The sequence below is a fragment of the Pelobates fuscus genome, chromosome 6, assembly GCF_036172605.1.
Source record: "Pelobates fuscus isolate aPelFus1 chromosome 6, aPelFus1.pri, whole genome shotgun sequence".
Classification (NCBI taxonomy): domain Eukaryota; kingdom Metazoa; phylum Chordata; class Amphibia; order Anura; family Pelobatidae; genus Pelobates; species Pelobates fuscus.
Genome location: NC_086322.1, coordinates 25,646,259 through 25,666,240, shown reverse-complemented (window position 1 = coordinate 25,666,240; position 19,982 = coordinate 25,646,259). Strand labels below are relative to the sequence as shown.

The window sequence follows — 19,982 nt, the reverse complement described above, 5'->3', positions numbered from 1 at the left end:
AAATAGAATTAACTAACAAGTTAAAGTTAAGATTTAGTTGGTTTTTTTATTTTTTTATTTTTTGTTTTTTTCCCCTCTTTCCTTCCAGTTACCCACACCACCACGGTGGCCCAACACAGCTCGCCCATAAGTTCTAAATAGAACTTAGTGATTGCCTTGATAAGGAAACCAAGTATGTGCAGAAGACAGTCCCTTATAATTAGAGACTCCAGTATAAAAGTTAGTATGAATGTGTGTGACTGGTGTAAGAATATGAAAGGTGTATTGCTACGAGTTTATAGAATCTTCCGGAAAAAAGGCAAAGAGTTAATGAACCAGAATAGAGTATGGTAAGATTTGCTACGATTAACATACAGGGCTTAAATATCCCACATAAGAGAGTGGCCTTCAGAGAATATTTAATGACAGAGAAAATACAAGTATTTTTGATACAAGAGACGCATTGGATATTAGGAGACAGTATTGGGTGGCTTGGCAATAACTTCCCTCTAATAGTAGCCGCCTCTAAGAAGGAGGAAAAAAAAGCTGTTGTGGCTATAGGTTTTTCCAAAACACTTCAAGTAGAAATCAAACATAAGGATATCGATATAGAGGGTAGATATATAATATTGATCTGTGAAATTAACGGGGAACTATATACAGTGATTAATGTATACTTACCGAATGTAAATCCGATGAGAGTGTTCTCTCACATATTAGAAAGAGCGGATAGAGTAGCCATGGGCTGTGTGATAATAGGGGGAGATTTTAACTGTGTTTTTGATTTTGAGTTGGATAAATCTAATATTAACAAGATCTGTGTGGATAAAAATGCCTTGAGAAACGCTAGTTCCTTTCAGAATATAATTCATAAAAATAATCTCTATGATATTTGGAGGGTCAGGAACCCGCTCGCAAAGGAGTTTACATTCTACTCTTGGCCGCATAATACTCATTCAAGAATTGATTTTTTTCTAGGAGATCCAAAAATAATAGATAAAGTAATAGACATACGTATAAATATAATGATTTGGTCAGATCATAATAGCGTTATAATGGATATAAAGGACGGGATACGTCCCTATCCTAGAACTACTTGGAAATTAGATGATTCAATACTTTATAACAACGAAAACCTAAATTCATTAAAATTAGGGTCACAAAATTTTCTAGAAGATAACAGACCTGAAGATACCTCAGAATTAAATAATTGGTGTGCATACAAAGCCTTTATTAGGGGACAATGTATAAATATTAAGAGTAGAGTTAGGAAAAAAGACGGACCGGGTTTATCTGAATTATATATTCAGTTGTACAAAGTCTTCAGAGAACACAAATTAAATCCAGATAAAGAAGGACAAGTAAAGATCACTAATCTCAAACAAACTATTAAGAAAAAAATATTAGCAAACATCGAAAAGAAAATGATCAAATTAAAAATCAGATATTACTACCGACAAAACAAAGCAGATAAAATCTTATCAAATCAACTGAAAAAGAGAACGGCAGATAACCGCATAGATAAAATGGAATATGAAGGAAATATATATAGAGCCCCAAACGAAATTGGAGAGATCTTTAATCATTTCTATAGATCACTCTATAATTTACCAGACAGATCTACGGAGGAATCCATAGACAGTTATATAAAAGATCTTGAACTACCAAAAATATCCCCAGATCAGCTAGACTCAATAAACAAGGACATCTCAAAAGAAGAAGTAATTGAGGCAATAAATAACTTGGCGAACTATAAAACTCCAGGACCTGATGGTTTTAGTAATAAGTTTTTTAAGTTAATGAACGATATAATTGCTGAGTCACTAACAAGATCATTTAATGAAGCCGTAAAAGAAGGAGCATTTCCACAAGAGATGCTAAGAGCCAACATCTTACCAATTTTGAAACCAGGCAAAACAGCAACAGATGTCAAAAGCTACAGACCGATCTCATTGATAAATGTAGATGTTAAGATCTTTGCTTCAATCATTGCAAAAAGATTAAAAACAGTTCTGCCTGAAATTATCAACCCAGATCAGGTTGGATTCGTTCCTGGCAGAAATTCAGGAAATAATGTCAGAAGGCTATTAGACTCAATGGACCTGTCTGATAAGACATGTAATCCCCTCCTGATCCTGTCATTAGACGCAGAAAAAGCGTTTGACAGGGTCAGTTGGGGATTCATGTTTAAAGCGCTGAAGGCCTTTAATATAAAAGGATGGGTCAATGAAGCGATAGGTTCCCTGTACAAGAAGCCAGTGGCAAGATCCATAGGCCAAAACATATGTGCAAATTGGTTTAGTCTGGAAAACGGCACAAGGCAAGGGTGCCCCTTGTCACCAATTCTGTATGTTATAACAGTAGAAATTTTTGCTTCAAAAATCAGACAAAATTTACTAATCAAGGGTCTACCAATCTCAAAAGGGGACTTAAAGATCTCTCTATACGCGGACGACACTCTATTGTATATCGTCGACCCAGAAAAATCCCTCCCACATGTCATAACAGAAATAGAACAGTATAGCACAGTATCTAATTATAAATTGAATCTCTCTAAATCTACCGCAATGTATAGGAACGTGTCATCAGATAAGATAATCAAACTACAAAATGAATATAACTTTGCCCAACCAGAAGAATTTACTTATTTGGGGATAAGAATAAATAAAAAATTAGAAAGAATCATGGAATCTAACTTTATCCATCTTTTGAAAAACACTAATAGAGATTTAAAGGAATGGCGTCAGGTAGAGATATCATGGTGGGGCAGAGTGAATACCTTGAGGTATTATGTGCTCCCTAAGTGGATTTACCTATTTAGGATGCTACCATTATCTATCCCTAAACCTTGGATAAAAATGATTAAATCTTCTTTTGCTAATTTTGTGTGGAGGGGAAAAAAACCTAGAATTAAATTAAAAACAATGAGCTGTAATATAGACAAAGGGGGACTAGGTTTCCCAGATATGGAAAAATTCTATGAAGCCGGAATAATCTACCACACTGTAATGCTACAAAGGGAGATATATCAAAAGGAGGCCTGGGGGAGGATAGAATTAGAAGTATGTCAATCCAAAAACTTATCTAATATCATATGGAACAACAAAGCATACGACTATTCGCTTTCATTCGTGTTAAATCAAATTATCCCTACATGGGAAAAAATAAAGAAGAAAGCAGATATTAGTAATAAGATTCTGGGGTTCCAAAATATAGAGAGCCTTGAAATAGACATAAGTAATATCTCTTTAAAAACATGGAGAGAAGTAAATACTGGGAAGGTAGAAGACTTAATGCAGAATGGTGAATTAAAAACTTTCGAGACATTGACAAGGATATTTCCCCTCCCAGATAGAGAGGTTTTCTCTTATCTAAGAGTTAGGAATTATATGAAGCATAACATTTTTTTAAACAGCGGAGATACATACAATGCCTTAAAAGGGATATTCTCTCAAAAAGAGTGTAAAAACCTTTTCGCTAAATGTACAAAAGTATGTGATACAATACAAACAGAGAACCGCCCAACGGCAATAAAAAGCTGGGAAAAAACTCTGAAATGTACTATAGAACTAGAAGAATGGTACGATGCTATATCAAAAACAAATAAACATGTACACTGTCTCTCTCTGTTGGAAACTCACTTTAAAGTGATCAATAATTGGTATCTGGTTCCTTCAAAAATATCAAAAATGTTTAATAACAATAATGATCTTTGCTGGAGATGTGGAAAGGAGAAAGGAGATTATCTCCACATCTGGTGGAGGTGTAAAAAAGTAACTACCATATGGTCTATGACAAATTCATTATTAATCAGTTTAAATGGAGTAGGATTAAAAGTCAATCCAGATATGATGTTACTCCATATAAGGTGGCCCGCTCTTAGTAGAATGAACCAAATTTTGACAACACATGCCTTAATAGCAGCAAAGATCATTATTGCTAGGAATTGGAAAAAGACACAAATATTTACAAAGATACAGATTATTCAGCAATTAAAATACCAGATCCAAATGGAAATAGGGATGAATAAAATTAAAAACCAGCATAAAGAACTTGATAAATGGGAAGAGTGGCTCAAAAATTTGGAGAAACTAGAGATAGAACTCTCTTGGCAATAAGCTAGAAAAACGAAAGATAAGAGGACAAACTAATAAAAAGAAGGGCACAAGAAATAAGAAAGCTGAGAAGAGGAAAAGAGAGAAAGAAAAGGGTAAAGAAAAGGAGAAAGAAAGGTAGCAGTACTGTATGGTGTGAATGAGAGTATGAATGAGGTTAAGATGCTGTTTCTCTTTTGTTTTTGGCAGTTTTTTCCTCTTCGTTCTTTCAATTTCCCCTCGGCTGGTCCCGTCCCCTCTCTAGATAGAAGATCTCTGAATAAATAATGACAAATAATAGGAAAGGAAGAAGAGAGGGAGGCAGGGAGAGGGAGGAGGAGTAAGAGGGGGAGGGGAGGGGAGGGAGGAAGAGGATAGGAGTAAATAATAAAAGCTCAACCTGGGTTATGTAGTTAACTGCTTGTTTTTATTAAGTAGAGTTGAGCCAGCAAATGTTTATGATGACCAAGATACCCGGCCATATATGAAGATATATCTGAATTACAAAGAGGCGGGTATAGTCTGAAACAAAAGAAAAAATAAAAAAAATAAAAAAATAAAAATAAAAAAAAATAAAAAAATAAAAAAATAAAAAAAAAATAAATCCAATTCCTCAAAGGCCTTAACCCCTTAAGGACCAAACTTCTGGAATAAAAGGGAATCATGACATGTCACACATGTCATGTGTCCTTAAGGGGTTAACATACTACATTACATAAAAACAAAACAAAAACAAAACATGATGGTCTCAAGCTTTAAAATACAGTTGAGAAATGCAAAAGGAGGTACCCATTTTTAAATCTACATATATTATACCATATTTACATCATGTGGCCCCAAGATATAGTCCCATGAGAGCAGGGAGGAGCAGAGAAGTGGAAGGAGCACATCCCGAGATGAAAAATAACAACAAACCATTCAGGGAATTCTCATCCAATTTTATATATATATATATATATATATATATACATACTAAGCTTTTTGAATAAAGTTATTCCATATATTCCATCCATATTTAATTATAGGCAGGGTCTCTCTCTCCATTTTTAATTGGAAGGAGATTTGTGTTTTAAGTGTTACCCATGTTGGGGGCTCCTTCTGCTTCCAGAAGTTTACAATACATATTTTTGCAGCTATCAGAATGTGAGTAACTATGTATCCATTTTTTTTGACAATTTAGGCCAATCAAGGTGTAATAAAGCAGATTGAGGAGAAGATATCATATGTATGCCTGTGATATTTTCCAATACTTTGTATGTTAATTCCCAAAAGGGCTTTAGTTTTTGGCAACTCCACCAAATATGGATGTAACAGCCTTCTTGTTGGCTATAGCGCCAGCACAGAGAGGAATATGTGGGAAACATCTTATTGATTTTCTTTGGAACCAAATGCCATTTAGTTAATATCTTGTATTGTAATTCTATAAGATTAAGACAATGTATAGATTTCTTAACTGTCGGCATGATCTTATACCAGTCCAATAATTGGATCTCGATTTCAAGATCCGTTTTCCAATTGATCATAATACCAATTATTGGATCTATTATAGAAGTGTCTTCATTATCAAAATTAGAACTGCTCATCAAGATTCTAATATTATCTCCATATTTTAATAAGGACTCCAAACCTAAGATTTCATTGTCTTGTTTGCATATAAAGTTTCTCAGATAGCTTTTAACTCTGAGATATAAAACAAACTTCTTTTGGACGTAAATGAAATTCTAGAGCTAGTTCATGAAAAGGTTTGTTATGAGCGCCATCAAGAATATCTATTATAGCCCCTATACAATTCCTTTTCCATATGGATAGGTTAATATCTTCCATATTATAGTCCAAAAGGCTCACACTGCTCTTGGCTCTAATACTATTATCCCATGTTAAATTATATTATTTCTTAAATCTGGCCCAGAATTTTAAGATTTGACAAGTAAAAATATGTTTTCCGGATTTATTATCAAAGCTCGTAACAATGCCCATTTTTTTTTAATCAATCCATAATAAAAGGGAAAGGTTGGAAATTCCCAACATAAAATTTTCAAGATCGTACCAGGAGTCTTTGGGTTCTATTTGAAACCACTTGGAGATATGTTTAAGAATAGCAGCATCATGATATTTTTAATATTAGGGATTAGTGATCACTAGGGATTAGTGATGTCCCGAGCATAAATAGCATGTTTGCGGTCGCGAACACGCGCAATGTTCGGTCCGTCCCCTATTCGTCATCATTGAGTAAACTTTGACCCTGTACTTCACAGTCAGCAGACACATTCCAGCCAATCAGCAGCAGACCCTCCCTCCCAGACCCTCCCACCTCCATGACGAATAGGGGCGGACCGAACATCGCCGTCGAACGGTTCCTGGCGAACTGTTCGGGACATCACTATTAGGGATAGCTAAACCTCCTTTATCTATTCTTTTCTCCAGTATCTTTATTGTTATTCTTGTTTTTTTTTCCTTAGATATATAATCCAAAAATATTCTTTGGATTTTAAGTAGTGATGTCGCGAACATGAAATTTTCCATTCGCGAACGGCGAACGCAAACTTCCGCAAATGTTCGCGAACGGGCGAACCCGGCGAACCGCCATAGACTTCAATAGGCAGGCGAATTTTAAAACCCACAGGGACTCTTTCTGGCCACAATAGTGATGAAAAAGTTGTTTCAAGGGGACTAACACCTGGACTGTGGCATGCTGGAGAGGGATCCATGGCAAAACTCCCATGGAAAATTACATAGTGGATGCAGAGTCTGGTTTTAATCCATAAAGGGCATAAATCACCTAACATTCCTAAATTGTTTGGAATAACTTGCTTTAAAACATCAGGTATGATGTTGTATCGATCAGGTAGTGTAAGGGTTATGCCCGCTTCACAGTGACAGACCAAACTCCCCGTTTAACGCACCGCAAACAACCGCAAACAGTCCATTTGCACAACCGCAAACTCCCCATTTGTACAAGGTTGGATACCAAGCTAGCCATGTCCCGTTCCTTGTCCTCACTGATGTCATTGAAGGTCTCTCTTCCTCCACCCAGGAAGTGGGAGATGGAAAAAGATGCTTGGTCGGTCCTCCTACTTCAAATTTGGGGCACTGCGCGTGCAATCTACTATGCCACCAGATAGGAGTAGTGTGTTAAGTAGTACTAGTCTTATCAGTTTAGTCCCTGTTACGTCCCCTATCAGGGGATATGTATATAAGGCATCGGTTTTAGGAAGCGGGAGATGGAAAAAGGTGCTTGGTCGGTCCTCCTACTTCAAATTTGGGGCACTGCGCGTGCAATCTAATGTGCCACCAGATAGGAGTGGTGTGTTAAGTAGTACTATTCCTATCAGTTTAATCCCTGTTACGTCCCCTATCAGGGGACATGTATATAAGGCATCGATTTTAGGAAGCGGGAGATTGAAAAAGATGCTTGGTCGGTCCTCCCACTTTAAATTTGGGGCACTGCGCATGCAATCTAATGTGCCACCAGATAGGAGTGGTGTGTTAAGTAGTACTATTCTTAGCAGTTTAATCCCTGTTACGTCCCCTGTCAGCGGACGTGTATATAAGGCATCGATTTTAGGAAACAGGAGATGGAAAAAGATGCTTGGTCGGTCCTCCTACTTCAAATTTAGGGCACTGCGCGTGCAATCTAATTTGCCACCAGATAGGAGTGGTGTGTTAAGTAGTACTATTCCTATCAGTTTAATCCCTGTTACGTCCCCTATCAGGGGATGTGTATATAAGGCATTAATTTTAGGAAGCGGGAGATGGAAAAAGATGCTTGGTCGGTCTTCCTATTTCAAATTTGGGGCACTGCGCGTGCAATCTAATGTGCCACCAGATAGGAGTGGTGTGTTAAGTAGTCCCCCTCATCAGGACTTTTTTAGTTGAATGTATTGCCCACTGTCAGTCCCTTCGGGATCTATCCCTCATTCATCTTAATAAAGGTGAGGTAATATAGACTTTTTTGACCTAGGCGACTTCTCTTCTCAGTGACAATACCTCCTGCTGCACTGAAGGTCCTTTCTGACAGGACACTTGAAGCTGGGCCGGCCAGAAGTTCTATCGCAAATTGGGATAGCTCAGGCCACAGGTCAAGCCTGCACACCCAGTAGTCAAGGGGTTCATCGCTCCTCAGAGTGTCGATATCTGCAGTTAAGGCAAAGTAGTCTGCGACCTGTCGTTCTCTGAGGGTGGACCCCGAAACTGCTGCATCCGTTCCGACTTGCCGTAATTCGGTAACATTTCAGGCACTTTCTTCTTATACCAGGGGTCTAGTAACGTGGACACCCAGTACAGGTCGTTCTCCTTCAGCCTTTTTATACGAGGTTCCCTCAACAGGCACGACAGCATGAAAGACCCCATTTGCACAAGGTTGGATGCCGAGCTACTCATGTCCTGTTCCTCATCCTCAGTGATCTCTCTGAAGGTATGTTCTTCCCCCCCAGCCACGTACAACAGATAGGTGACAATGAGCACCCTGGGATGCCTGTTGTGGTTGGTCTTCCTCCTCCTCAAAGCCACATTCCTCCTCTGACTCCTCTTCCTCACAATCCTCTTCCAGCGTTGCCGCAGGTCCAGCCAGCGATGCTGATAAGGCTGTTTCTGGTGGTGATGGTGACCACAACTCTTCCTCTTCACGCTCATCTACGGCCTGATCCAGCACTCTTCGCAGGACAAGCTCCAGGAAGAAAACAAATGGTATGATGTCGCTGATGGTGCCTTTGGTGCGACTGACTAGGTTTGTCAATTCCTCAAAAGGACGCATGAGCCTACAGGCATTGCGCATGAGCGTCCAGTAACGTGGCAAAAAAATTCCCAGCTCCGCAGAGGCTGTCCTAGCACCCCGGTCATACAAATACTCGTTAACGGCTTTTTCTTGTTGGAGCAGGCGGTCGAACATTAGGAGTGTTGAATTCCAACGTGTCGGGCTGTCGCAAATCAAGCGCCTCACTGGCATGTTGTTTCGCCGCTGGATATCGGAAAAGTGCGCCATGGCCGTGTAGGAACACCTGACATGGCCACAAACCTTCCTGGCCTGCTTAAGGATGTCCTGTAAGCCTGGGTACTTATGCACAAAGCGTTGTACGATCGGATTACACACATGTGCCATGCACGGCACATGTGTCAACTTGCCCAAATGCAATGCCGCCAACAAATTTCTTCCCTTGTCACAAACCACTTTGCCGATCTCCAGTTGGTGCGGAGTCAGCCACTGATCCACCTGTGCATTCAAGGCGGACAGGAGTGCTGGTCCAGTGTGACTCTCTGCTTTCAGGCAAGTCAACCCCAAGACGGTGTGACACTGCCGTATCCGGGATGTGGAACAGTACCTGGGGAGCTGGGGGGGTGCCGTTGATGTGGAACAAGACGCAGCAGCAGAAGAGGTCTCAGCCGAGGAGGTTATGGAAGAGGATGGAGTAGGAGGAGTAGAGGAGGTGGCAGCAGACCTGCCTGCAAGTCGTGGCGGTGTCACCAACTCCTCTGCAGAGCCACGCATTCCATGCTTGGCAGCCGTCAGCAGGTTTACCCAATGCGCAGTGTAGGTGATATACCTGCCCTGACCATGCTTTGCAGACCAGGTATCAGTGGTCAGATGGACCCTTGCCCCAACACTGTGTGCCAGACATGCCATTACTTCCTTTTGCACAATCGAGTACAGGTTGGGGATTGACTTTTGTGCAAATAAATTTTGTCCGGGTACCTTCCACTGCAGTGTGCCAATAGCTAAAAATTTTTGGAACGCCTCAGACTCTACCAGTTTGTATGGTAAAAGCTGGCGGGCTAAGAGTTCAGTCAAGCCAGCTGTCAGACGCCGGGCAAGGGGGTGACTTTGTGACATTGGCTTCTTACGCTCAAAAATGTCTTTGACAGACACCTGACTGTGGGCAGATGAGCAGGAACTGCTCAAGGCGAGAGACGGAAGGGGGGGTGGTTGAGAGGGGGCAAGGAGGACAGCAGTGGTTAACGTGGCTGAAGATGCTGGACCAGGAGGAGGATGGCGACTTTGAGTTTGTGTGCTGCTTGTACTCATGTGTTGATCCCATAGGCGTTTGTGATGTGCGATCATGTGCCTTCGCAAAGCAGTTGTACCTAGGTGGGTGTTGGACTTCCCACGACTCAGTTTCTTTTGGCACAGGTTGCAAATGGCATCGCTGTTGTCAGAGGCAGACACACAAAAAAAATGCCACACTGCTGAGCTCTGCAATGACGGCATTCTGGTGGTGGCAACAGCATGCGTTCATTGGCGTGCTGTCTGGCTAACCCCGGGTGCCGATGCATGCTGTCTGACTGTGCCACTAGCTCCTTGCGACGACCTCCCCCTGCTTCCAACTCGTCTCCTCCTCCTCCTCTTTGTCTCCCCATCTGAACTTTCGCCCTGTTCTTCTTCTCTTCTAGCGGGCACCCACGTGACATCCACGGACGCATCGTCATCATTAACCGCTTCACTTGTATCTGACAACTCAACAAAGGAAGCAGCAGTGGGTACAACATCATCATCACACCGTACGTGTGTAATGCTGCCTGACTCAGACATATCCCTGTTATCTACATCCTCTGGCAATAATGCTTGCGCAGCACAGTATACGCTGTGAGCCTGACACACACGCTGGCCGACAACTAACTGCTATTCAATCTATTACAGTCAAAATTGTATTTTTTTTTTTTAAAAATGTACACTACTGTTACACCAGATATGAGTTGCACTGGTGTGACACTGTGCCCTGGCAGGCCCTGAAACGCACACTAGTGAAGGAAACTGACTGCTATTATATTACAGTCAAAAAAGTTTTGTTTTTTTTAAATGCAAGCTATTGCGACACCAGATATGAGTGAGTGGTGGCACTGGGCAGGCCCTGAAACGCACACTCGTGAAGGAAACTGACTGCTATTATATTACAGTCAAACAAGTTTTTGTTTTTTTTTTAAATGCAAGCTATTGTGACACCAGATATGAGTGGTGGCACTGGGCAAGTGGGCACAGTATATGCTGTGAGCCTGACACACAGGCTGGCAGGCAGGCAACTGCAGTTACATTACACAGGAAAAAAAAAGCAGACTGATGTTCTAGCCCTAAAAAGGGCTTTTTGGGGTGCTGTCCTTACACTAGAGATCAGATGAGTCCTTCAGGACTGTAGTGGACACTGAATAGACTAGCCTAGCTATCAATTTTCCTATCAAATCAGCAGCAGCTACACTGTCCCTACTCTCACTAAGAATGCAGCTTCACAATGAATGTACAATGGATGCTGTCCAGGAGGTGGGAGGATCTGGGAGGGAGGGTCTGCTGCTGATTGGCTGGAATGTGTCTGCTGAGTGTGAGGTACAGGGTCAAAGTTTACTTAATGATGACGAATACGGGGTGGACCGAACAGCGCATGTGTTCGCCATCCGTGGCGAACAAGCGATGTTCGCCAGGAACTATTCGCCAGCGAACAGTTCGGGACATCACTACCTAGGAGATAATTAGTTTAAGGAAAAGCAAGCTCACATATCTCTGTGACCTTACTCTTAAAATGAATGGAGAACCCATGCTGGGGGTCTGTGTATATACCCAGGCAACCTGGCCATAATGAAACATACTGATGTATCCTTCATCAAGTCTTGGCTGATGTTTGGGAACACAAGAGTTATATCACACTTTCACTCTGTGGGACTAAAGAGACTCTTTAGCGGATATACTCTTTAGCGGATTTCCCCTATACAGTCAGAGTATAGGGGAACTGTTACAGAAGCTTTGAAAGAGCCTCTTTGTGTCACATATCTTCTTTCACTCATAATCCTTGCTTTAGGGAATATTTACAGTAGTATACAAGGGTGACTGTGTGAAATTAACCCTGAAATAAACAGGACATGAGAAATATTTGTCAACATAGATCATAGAAGTCACCTTGAACCTGTTGAGATTTATTTTGTACCTTATTATTATTATTATTTGGTACATAGCCCACTCTGTACCCCATGTATTTAAAGCATTTAAAAAAAAAAAAAAGGTGAGAAGACATAACATTTACCTGATGTCTATATGTGTAATGTATTTTCCTTATATCTTCAGATTCCATTTGTTTAGCTACTAGAAAATCATGCAGAGATTTAGCCATAGCAATCACTGAAAAAAATACCCGAGAAGAACTTCCCATTATTAAATGATTTTTAGCAAGAAACGTATGGTTTTGACCAGTGCAGTTATATAAAGATAAAGATGGATACATATTTGTATAAAAAGCATTCTTTTCTGCATTTGTGGATAGGCAATTATAATATAGCAACCATATATTTTCAAGAAGTTTATCTTCCACGCGTTTTGAAGGATGGATATTATCAAAGAAACTCCCAGTGTCTGGCAGAAAGATATGAAGCGGTTCTACAGCTAAACTTCCACTTAATATTTCAAAGTTACATGCGATGAGCAGATAATTTGAAGCCCAGGATGGAGGAAAGATGAACGTGCAATCCTGGTGGAACATGCTGTTCAGCTGCTGTATAATAAAAGTAACTGTAGAACTAAATGAGCCACAGAGTACAATAATTTGACTTTTTAATGTTTGAATATACTGTTTTATGCTAGTAGAAATGTCATGTATTGAATATAAAGCTTTTATAGGTTGCAAAAAAGCAGTACAAATACCATTTCTAGCCATGTATTTTGTTAAAATCTGACTCTCTGTGTCTCCAGTTTCATCAAAGGTAAACACAATTCCCACCCACGTCCAGCCAAAATATTTCAGAAGTTGGGTTACAATCTTACAATAGGTGTAATCATTTTCAACCATTCGAAAAAAATGTGGATACACAAGTCTGTCACTCAAAGAGTAGTCTGTAGCCCCATAACTTATCTACAAAATGAGAAAATAAATAATTGAGAAATTTATTTTGCAAGAGAGGATCGTTACATTTTAAATGATCAGGTTTATAGCCAATAAAAAAGCATTTGAGAAGGGGACAATAAAGGGACACTTTAAGAACCAAAGCCAATATATTTTATATAATGGATTTGCTGTGTAGATGCTGACCCTTGTCTTGGAAAATGTAAAACATTGCAGTTTCAGAGAAATGTCAATGTTTAAATTTGTGCTACAACTTACCTATAATTAAAGGTATGTTTCAAAAATAGCAATATAAAATGAAAAATTAAACATGCTGGCAATGGTACCCTAAGCAACGGACACTGTTTTAAACACAGTATTTTTTTAAAGTTACTGTGCTCAGCTAGTACTTACCAAAGTCCAACATGAGACATGAAGGCCATATACGACAATATCATTTTTTATAATTGCACTGTGGGGTATTATGTCTGGCCTCACCACAATCTTTTTGTCACCTAGCTATTTGCTTCCAGAGACAACTTTAGTTTTCAGACCAGAATTGCACCATGTTGATGAAACCAGTGTGTATATGTTGTACTTTTTAGTACAACATAGGGTTACTCCAAGGGTTACACAGTATGGGGATAACCTAGTGAAAATGCAACTGAAATGCTATTATAATGTCAGGTGAGAAAACCTCCACCTAACACACCATAAGTAGAGCTCTCACCTAGTTGAATATCCTATATATTCAGTCCTGATATGTATCTTTATGATCCATGTCTAAGGGATTAAACACATAGATCTTCCAATGGTGTAGCACTATGTAAACAGGGGTTAACACCACTCCCCCTATATGCTGCGCTCACCTGGTGCACTCACGATATGCACATGTAATGAGCCTTCAGTGATTAAATGATTTCCACACTTTATTGACTTGCATAAAATAAACAGATCCTGTAAAAATAAATAGTAAAATCTCTGCAACTGGCTTACAGTTCGTAGGGAAATTGAAAAGATCGCAGTCAGTTGATCGTCCACCGATATCACTGTTTGATCCTCTCCCCATGAACACCAGGAATGTCGGCACCACGTGACTTAAGCGTTTTGCCCTGGACGGGCTTTCTCAAAGTCTGGTGGTGCTGAATGCCTCTTGTATAATAGAGTGTTAATACATAAGTTACAAAGCCCTTGGGACCAAGTATATCTTAAATGTTAATAACTCAGGCACCCCGTTAAAAATCTAAATTTTAGAGAGATACTTGCAACCTTAATTTAGATCTAAATTTAAAGAAATACACATATTAATGAGATTTTCTTTGAACATAGAGAAGGAGAAATATCCCGTTGTAATACTGATTAGGTATATTAAGCTTCTGCACAACAGCTATCAGAACCTAAAGATAAGTCCTAAAGATATCTAAAAATTAAATACATATAGTATATAATATATAAAAAAGTGTTATATATCTAAAAACATATAGGTGTGTATAATAACCACCCATTCACACTTTAATAGGTATTTACAAATGAAATTACTGGTTATTTGTATGGTCCCCTATATAAAGGACTAACGAATTCTCTGGATATTACCCCAGTCAACGAAAATAAAAATAAATAAGAATAAAATGATAAAAAATCCTTAGAAATATAAGATATATCTCCACTAAAATAATCTAATCTAAAAAAAATAGTCAGTTCAAAATTAATATATTTCCCTCTTTTACTGTGTTTGCCATTGGGGATTAACTTGTGCTGTGTTAGCAAGCACGGGTTAATTTGCTGAAGGTTACGCATCTGTAAGAGATTGTGGATAAGAGTGAGTATTTAACAGAGATCGGCATTCAGCACCACCAGACTTTGAGAAAGCCCGCCCAGGGCGAAACGCTTAAGTCACGTGGTATATCGTGCATATCGTAAGTGCTACACCATTGGACGATCTATGTGTTTTATCCCTTAGACATGGATCATAAAGATACATATCAGGACTGAATATATAGGATATTCAACTAGGTGAGAGCTCTACTTATGGTGTGTTACATAGAAACATAGAAACATAGAATGTGACGGCAGATAAGAACCATTCGGCCCATCTAGTCTGCCCAGTTTTCTAAATACTTTCATTAGTCCCTGGCTTATCTTATAGTTAGGATAGCCTTATGCCTATCCCACGCATGCTTAAACTCCTTTACTGTGTTAACCTCTACCACTTCAGCTGGAAGGCTATTCCATGCATCCACTACCCTCTCAGTAAAGTAATACTTCCTGATATTATTTTTAAACCTTTGTCCCTCTAATTTAAGACTATGTCCTCTGGTTGTGGTAGTTTTTCTTCTTTTAAATATAGTCTCCTCCTTTACTGTGTTGATTCCCTTTATGTATTTAAATGTTTCTAATATATCCCCCCTGTCTCGTCTTTCCACCAAGCTATACATGTTAAGATCCTTTAACCTTTCCTGGTAAGTTTTATCCTGCAATCCATGAACCAGTTTAGTAGCCCTTCTTTGAACTCTCTCTAAGGTATCAATATCCTTCTGAAGATAGGGTCTCCAGTACTGTGTACAGTACTCCAAGTGAGGTCTCACCAGTGTTCTGTACAATGGCATGAGCACTTCCCTCTTTCTACTGCTAATACCTCTCCCTATACAACCAAGCATTCTGCTAGCATTTCCTGCTGCTCTATTACATTGTCTGCCTACCTTTAAGTCCTCAGAAATAATCACCCCTAAATCCGTTTCCTCAGATGTTGAGGTTAGGACTCTATCAAATATTCTGTACTCTGCCCTTGGGTTTTTACGTCCAAGATGCATTATCTTGCACTTATCCACATTAAATGTCAGTTGCCACAACTCTGACCATTTTTCTAGTTTACCTAAATCATTTGCCATTTGGCTTATCCCTCCTGGAACATCAACCCTGTTACATATCTTAGAATCATCCGCAAAAAGACACACCTTACCATCAAGACCTTCTGCAATATCACTAATAAAAATATTAAAGAGAATGGGTCCAAGTACAGATCCCTGAGGTACCCCACTGGTGACACGCCCAAGCTTCGAATATACTCCATTGACTACAACCCTCTGTTGCCTGTCACTCAGCCACTGCCTTACCCATTCAACAATATTGGAATCCAAACTCAAAGATTGCAGTTTATTGATAAGCCTTCTATGTGCAACAGTGTCAAAAGCCTTACCGTAATTCTAGGTAAGCAATGTCTTCTGCACCACCCTGATCTATAATTTTAGTTACCCAATCAAAAAAATCAATAAGATTAGTTTGGCATGATCTCCCTGAAGTAAACCCATGTTGTCTCTGATCTTGAAATCCATGTGTTTTTAGATGTTCAACAATCCTATCCTTTAACATGGTTTCCATTACTTTCCCCACTACTGAAGTAAGGCTTACTGGCCTATAGTTGCCCGACTCCTCCCTATTACCTTTCTTGTGAATGGGCACAACATTCGCTAACTTCCAATCTTCTGGGACTACTCATGTTAACAATGATTGGTTAAATAAATCTGTTAATGGTTTTGCTAGTACACCACTAAGCTCTTTTAATAGCTTTGGGTGTATTCCATCAGGTCCCATTGACTTATTTGTCTTTACTTTTGACAGTTGAAATAGAACCTCTTCCTCTGTAAACTCACGTGTAATAAATTACTCATTTATCCTTTTTTTTAACAGAGGTCCCTTTCCTTCATTTTCAGCTGTAAATACCGAACAAAAATATTCATTGAGGCAGTGTAGCGGTACTTACCCTCTCCAGGGGCCGGCCGGGGTCCTCTCTTCTCGCCACGCGCGGTCCTGCTCCTGCATGAGCCGCGCGCGGCTCAGCCTACAATAAGATCAGTCAGGCGGGCAGTGACCGCGAGAAGCGGTCACGTGTCCCGCCCGACACTAAGAGCGCGCCGCGCGTCTCGGGCGCGCTCTTAAAGGGACAGTGGGAGACTAAATTAGAATCAGTCTCCCATTGGCCCCTGTCAGGCCACATTCCCCATACACTCACGTTTTGGGGGCGTGGATATGACAGGGGCCAATCAAAGTGAACCTTAGGGTATTTATACTCACCTGTTTCCCTTACTCTTTGCCCTATCGTGGTTTCTGTCCAGTTTCCCTTTAGTGCTTGTATCGTTCAGTTGGTTTTTTGGTGCTTGACCTTGGCTTTGTTCCTGACTCCGCTCTCTCTTTATCCTTGCTCGCTTATCCGCTGTTTTGTCCTCTGTGTACCAGTCCTCGGCTTGTTCTACGTTTCGCTGTCTCTCTGTTCCCTTGACCTCGGCTTGTTCTAGACTCTGTCTTGCTTATTCTCGTCAAGTCCGGCCATTCTAAGGTCCGGTAAGACGAACCCTGGTTTCTTGTCTCCTGACTATCTGTACTATTCCTGCGTGTTGGGGTATATTACCGTGACATTACGATAGGGCATGGACCCCGCAGGTTTAGGTCAACAGATGGCCACTCATGAGGCTAGATTCGCAGAACAGGATCACCGTATGGATCAAATGGCTCAAGCCATCCAGACACTGTTATCCAGATCAGCTCCGGTACCTGTACCTACGCCTCCTGTAAACCCTATACCGGACACAGCTAATATGCCTAATGCTTCTGCACATCTAACCCCGCCACCTAGGTATGGAGGGGACGCTAAGACATGTAGGGGATTCCTTAATCAAGTGGAATTCCACTTTGAAATGTACCCACGTTCATTTCCCACTGATAGATCTAAGGTGGGTTTTCTTATGCACCAGCTTACGGATAAGGCACTAGAATGGGCAAATCCTATTTGGGAGGCTAATGGGCCTATGGTACACGACTTCAATAGCTTCCTCACAGCGTTCCGTAGAACATTTGACACGACTAAAAGGTCAAAAAATGCCGCCAGGGCATTAATGAGAATAAAGCAAGGATCTAAATCTGTAGCCGATTATGCTATTCAGTTCCGGACCCTTGCCTCACAGGTAGATTGGACTAATAATGGCCTTACTACTGCATTTATGGAAGGTCTGTCTGAAACTATCTTGGATGAGGTAGCAGCTAAGGACCTCCCTGTACCCCTGGAGGACCTGATTGACTATCTTATCGATATAGATAACAGGATCCGTGACAGGTTATATACCAGGTCCAGAAATAGACATTTTGTTCCCTTTAACTCCCCTAGAGCTGAGACTCCCGAGGGATCTAAAGGTTCTGAGGAGGAACCTATGCAGTTAGGGGTTGCTAAACTTACTGACGCTGAAAAGCTTTATAGGAGAAAGGAGGGACTTTGTCTTTATTGTGGTAGGAGGGGTCATATGAGACAAGAATGTCCCGTGCGTCCGGGAAACTATCGCACCTAAGACCGTATAGAGCACTGGCCTTGGGTGTGACATCACAGTCCTCACATTTGCCTCTTAATAAATTACTTCTTCCTGTTTCCCTGCACCTTGATAGTAACTGCATAGCAGGGAATATACTAGCCCTGGTTGATTCCGGAGCGGCCGAAAACTTTATTGATTCCAGTTTTGTCAAGGAGAATAACATACCCACCAGAGAGAAGGAGACACCCTTGGCCGTTGAGGCCATAGATGGTAGACCATTATGCTCTCCAGTTATCACACATGAAACTGTTCCACTACATATGTCTACAGGGGTGTTACACTCTGAGACCATTCGGTTTCAGATCATTACTTCTCCTTCCTCTCACCTCGTGTTAGGGTATCCTTGGTTACGTACTCATAATCCCACCATTGATTGGGAGTCAGGACAAATAGTTTCTTGGAGTGATTCTTGCCAAGAGTCTTGTATTGTTAAAGTCACCCCTTTGAATTCTACTAATATTCCTCCCGTGCCTACGGTCATACCCTCTCAGTACCTGTCTCTTAAGTCTGTTTTTGATAAAAGGGAGGCTGAAAGATTGCCACCTCACAGGCCTTACGATTGTGCAATTAATTTATTACCTGGCACGATGCCTCCCAAAGGGAGAATATATCCTTTATCTCCTCAGGAGAATCTGGTTATGGAGGAATATATTAAGGAATCTCTAGAGAAGGGATTTATAAGAAGATCCTCTTCCCCGGCAGGGGCGGGTTTCTTCTTTGTATCTAAGAAGGATGGCGAATTAAGGCCTTGTATTGACTATAGGGGCCTAAATAAAATCACCGTCAAAAATGCGTACCCCATACCTTTGATCACAGAACTATTTGATAGGCTTAAACAGGCCACAGTTTTTACTAAATTGGACCTTAGGGGTGCTTACAATCTCATACGTATCAAAAAGGATCACGAGTGGAAGACCGCTTTCAATACCAGGAGTGGCCACTACGAGTACACTGTGATGCCCTTTGGTCTTTGTAACGCCCCAGCAGTTTTTCAGGAATTTATTAATGATGTCCTACGTCAATTTATACATACATTCGTTATAGTATACTTGGACGACATATTGATTTATTCCACTGATTTACAGACTCATCACATGCATGTTAAATTAGTGTTGAGAACTCTTCTGGTTAACGGTCTCTATTGCAAACTCGAAAAAATGTTCATTTGATCAATCTGAAGTCCAATTCTTGGGTTATATAATCTCGGCCAAGGGTTTTCGTATGGATCCCAAGAAACTGTCTGCCATTATGGAATGGCCTCTACCCCAGGGGTTGAAAGCCATTCAGCGTTTTCTGGGGTTCTCTAATTATTATAGGCGTTTTATTAAAGGGTTTTCTGCCATTGTTGCGCCTATAACCAGAATGACCAAGAAGGATGGTAATACTCATGTCTGGAAACCAGAAGCACTCGAGGCCTTTGAATTCTTGAAGGCTACATTTGCCTCTGCTCCTGTTTTACAGCATCCTGTCCCTTCACTGCCCTTTATTCTTGAAGTTGATGCTTCTGAGATAGGGGTAGGTGCTATCTTGTCTCAAAGAGATTCACCTGAAAAGCCGTTACACCCTTGTGGCTTCTTTTCCAGACAGATGTCCAAAGCAGAGAGGAATTATGATGTAGGCAATCGTGAACTCCTTGCTATCATTTTGGCGCTCAAGGAATGGAGACATCTGCTAGAGGGTACTAGGGATCCCATCCTCATTTTAACGGATCACAAAAACCTCTCTTACCTTAGTGAAGCTAAAAGATTGTCTTCTAGGCA

General features: G+C 40.6%; 1 protein-coding gene across 1 annotated transcript in view; it reads right to left on the bottom strand.

Annotated features, from left to right (window-relative positions):
• The window catches only part of LOC134566018 (uncharacterized), a 123,402-nt gene that overhangs the window by 56,821 nt on the left and 46,599 nt on the right, over nucleotides 1–19,982 (bottom strand). Inside the window, exon 5 of the mRNA XM_063425733.1 lies at nucleotides 12,688–12,895. Within this exon, the coding sequence (XP_063281803.1) occupies nucleotides 12,688–12,895 (208 nt within the window). The remainder of the gene's footprint in view (nucleotides 1–12,687; nucleotides 12,896–19,982) is intronic.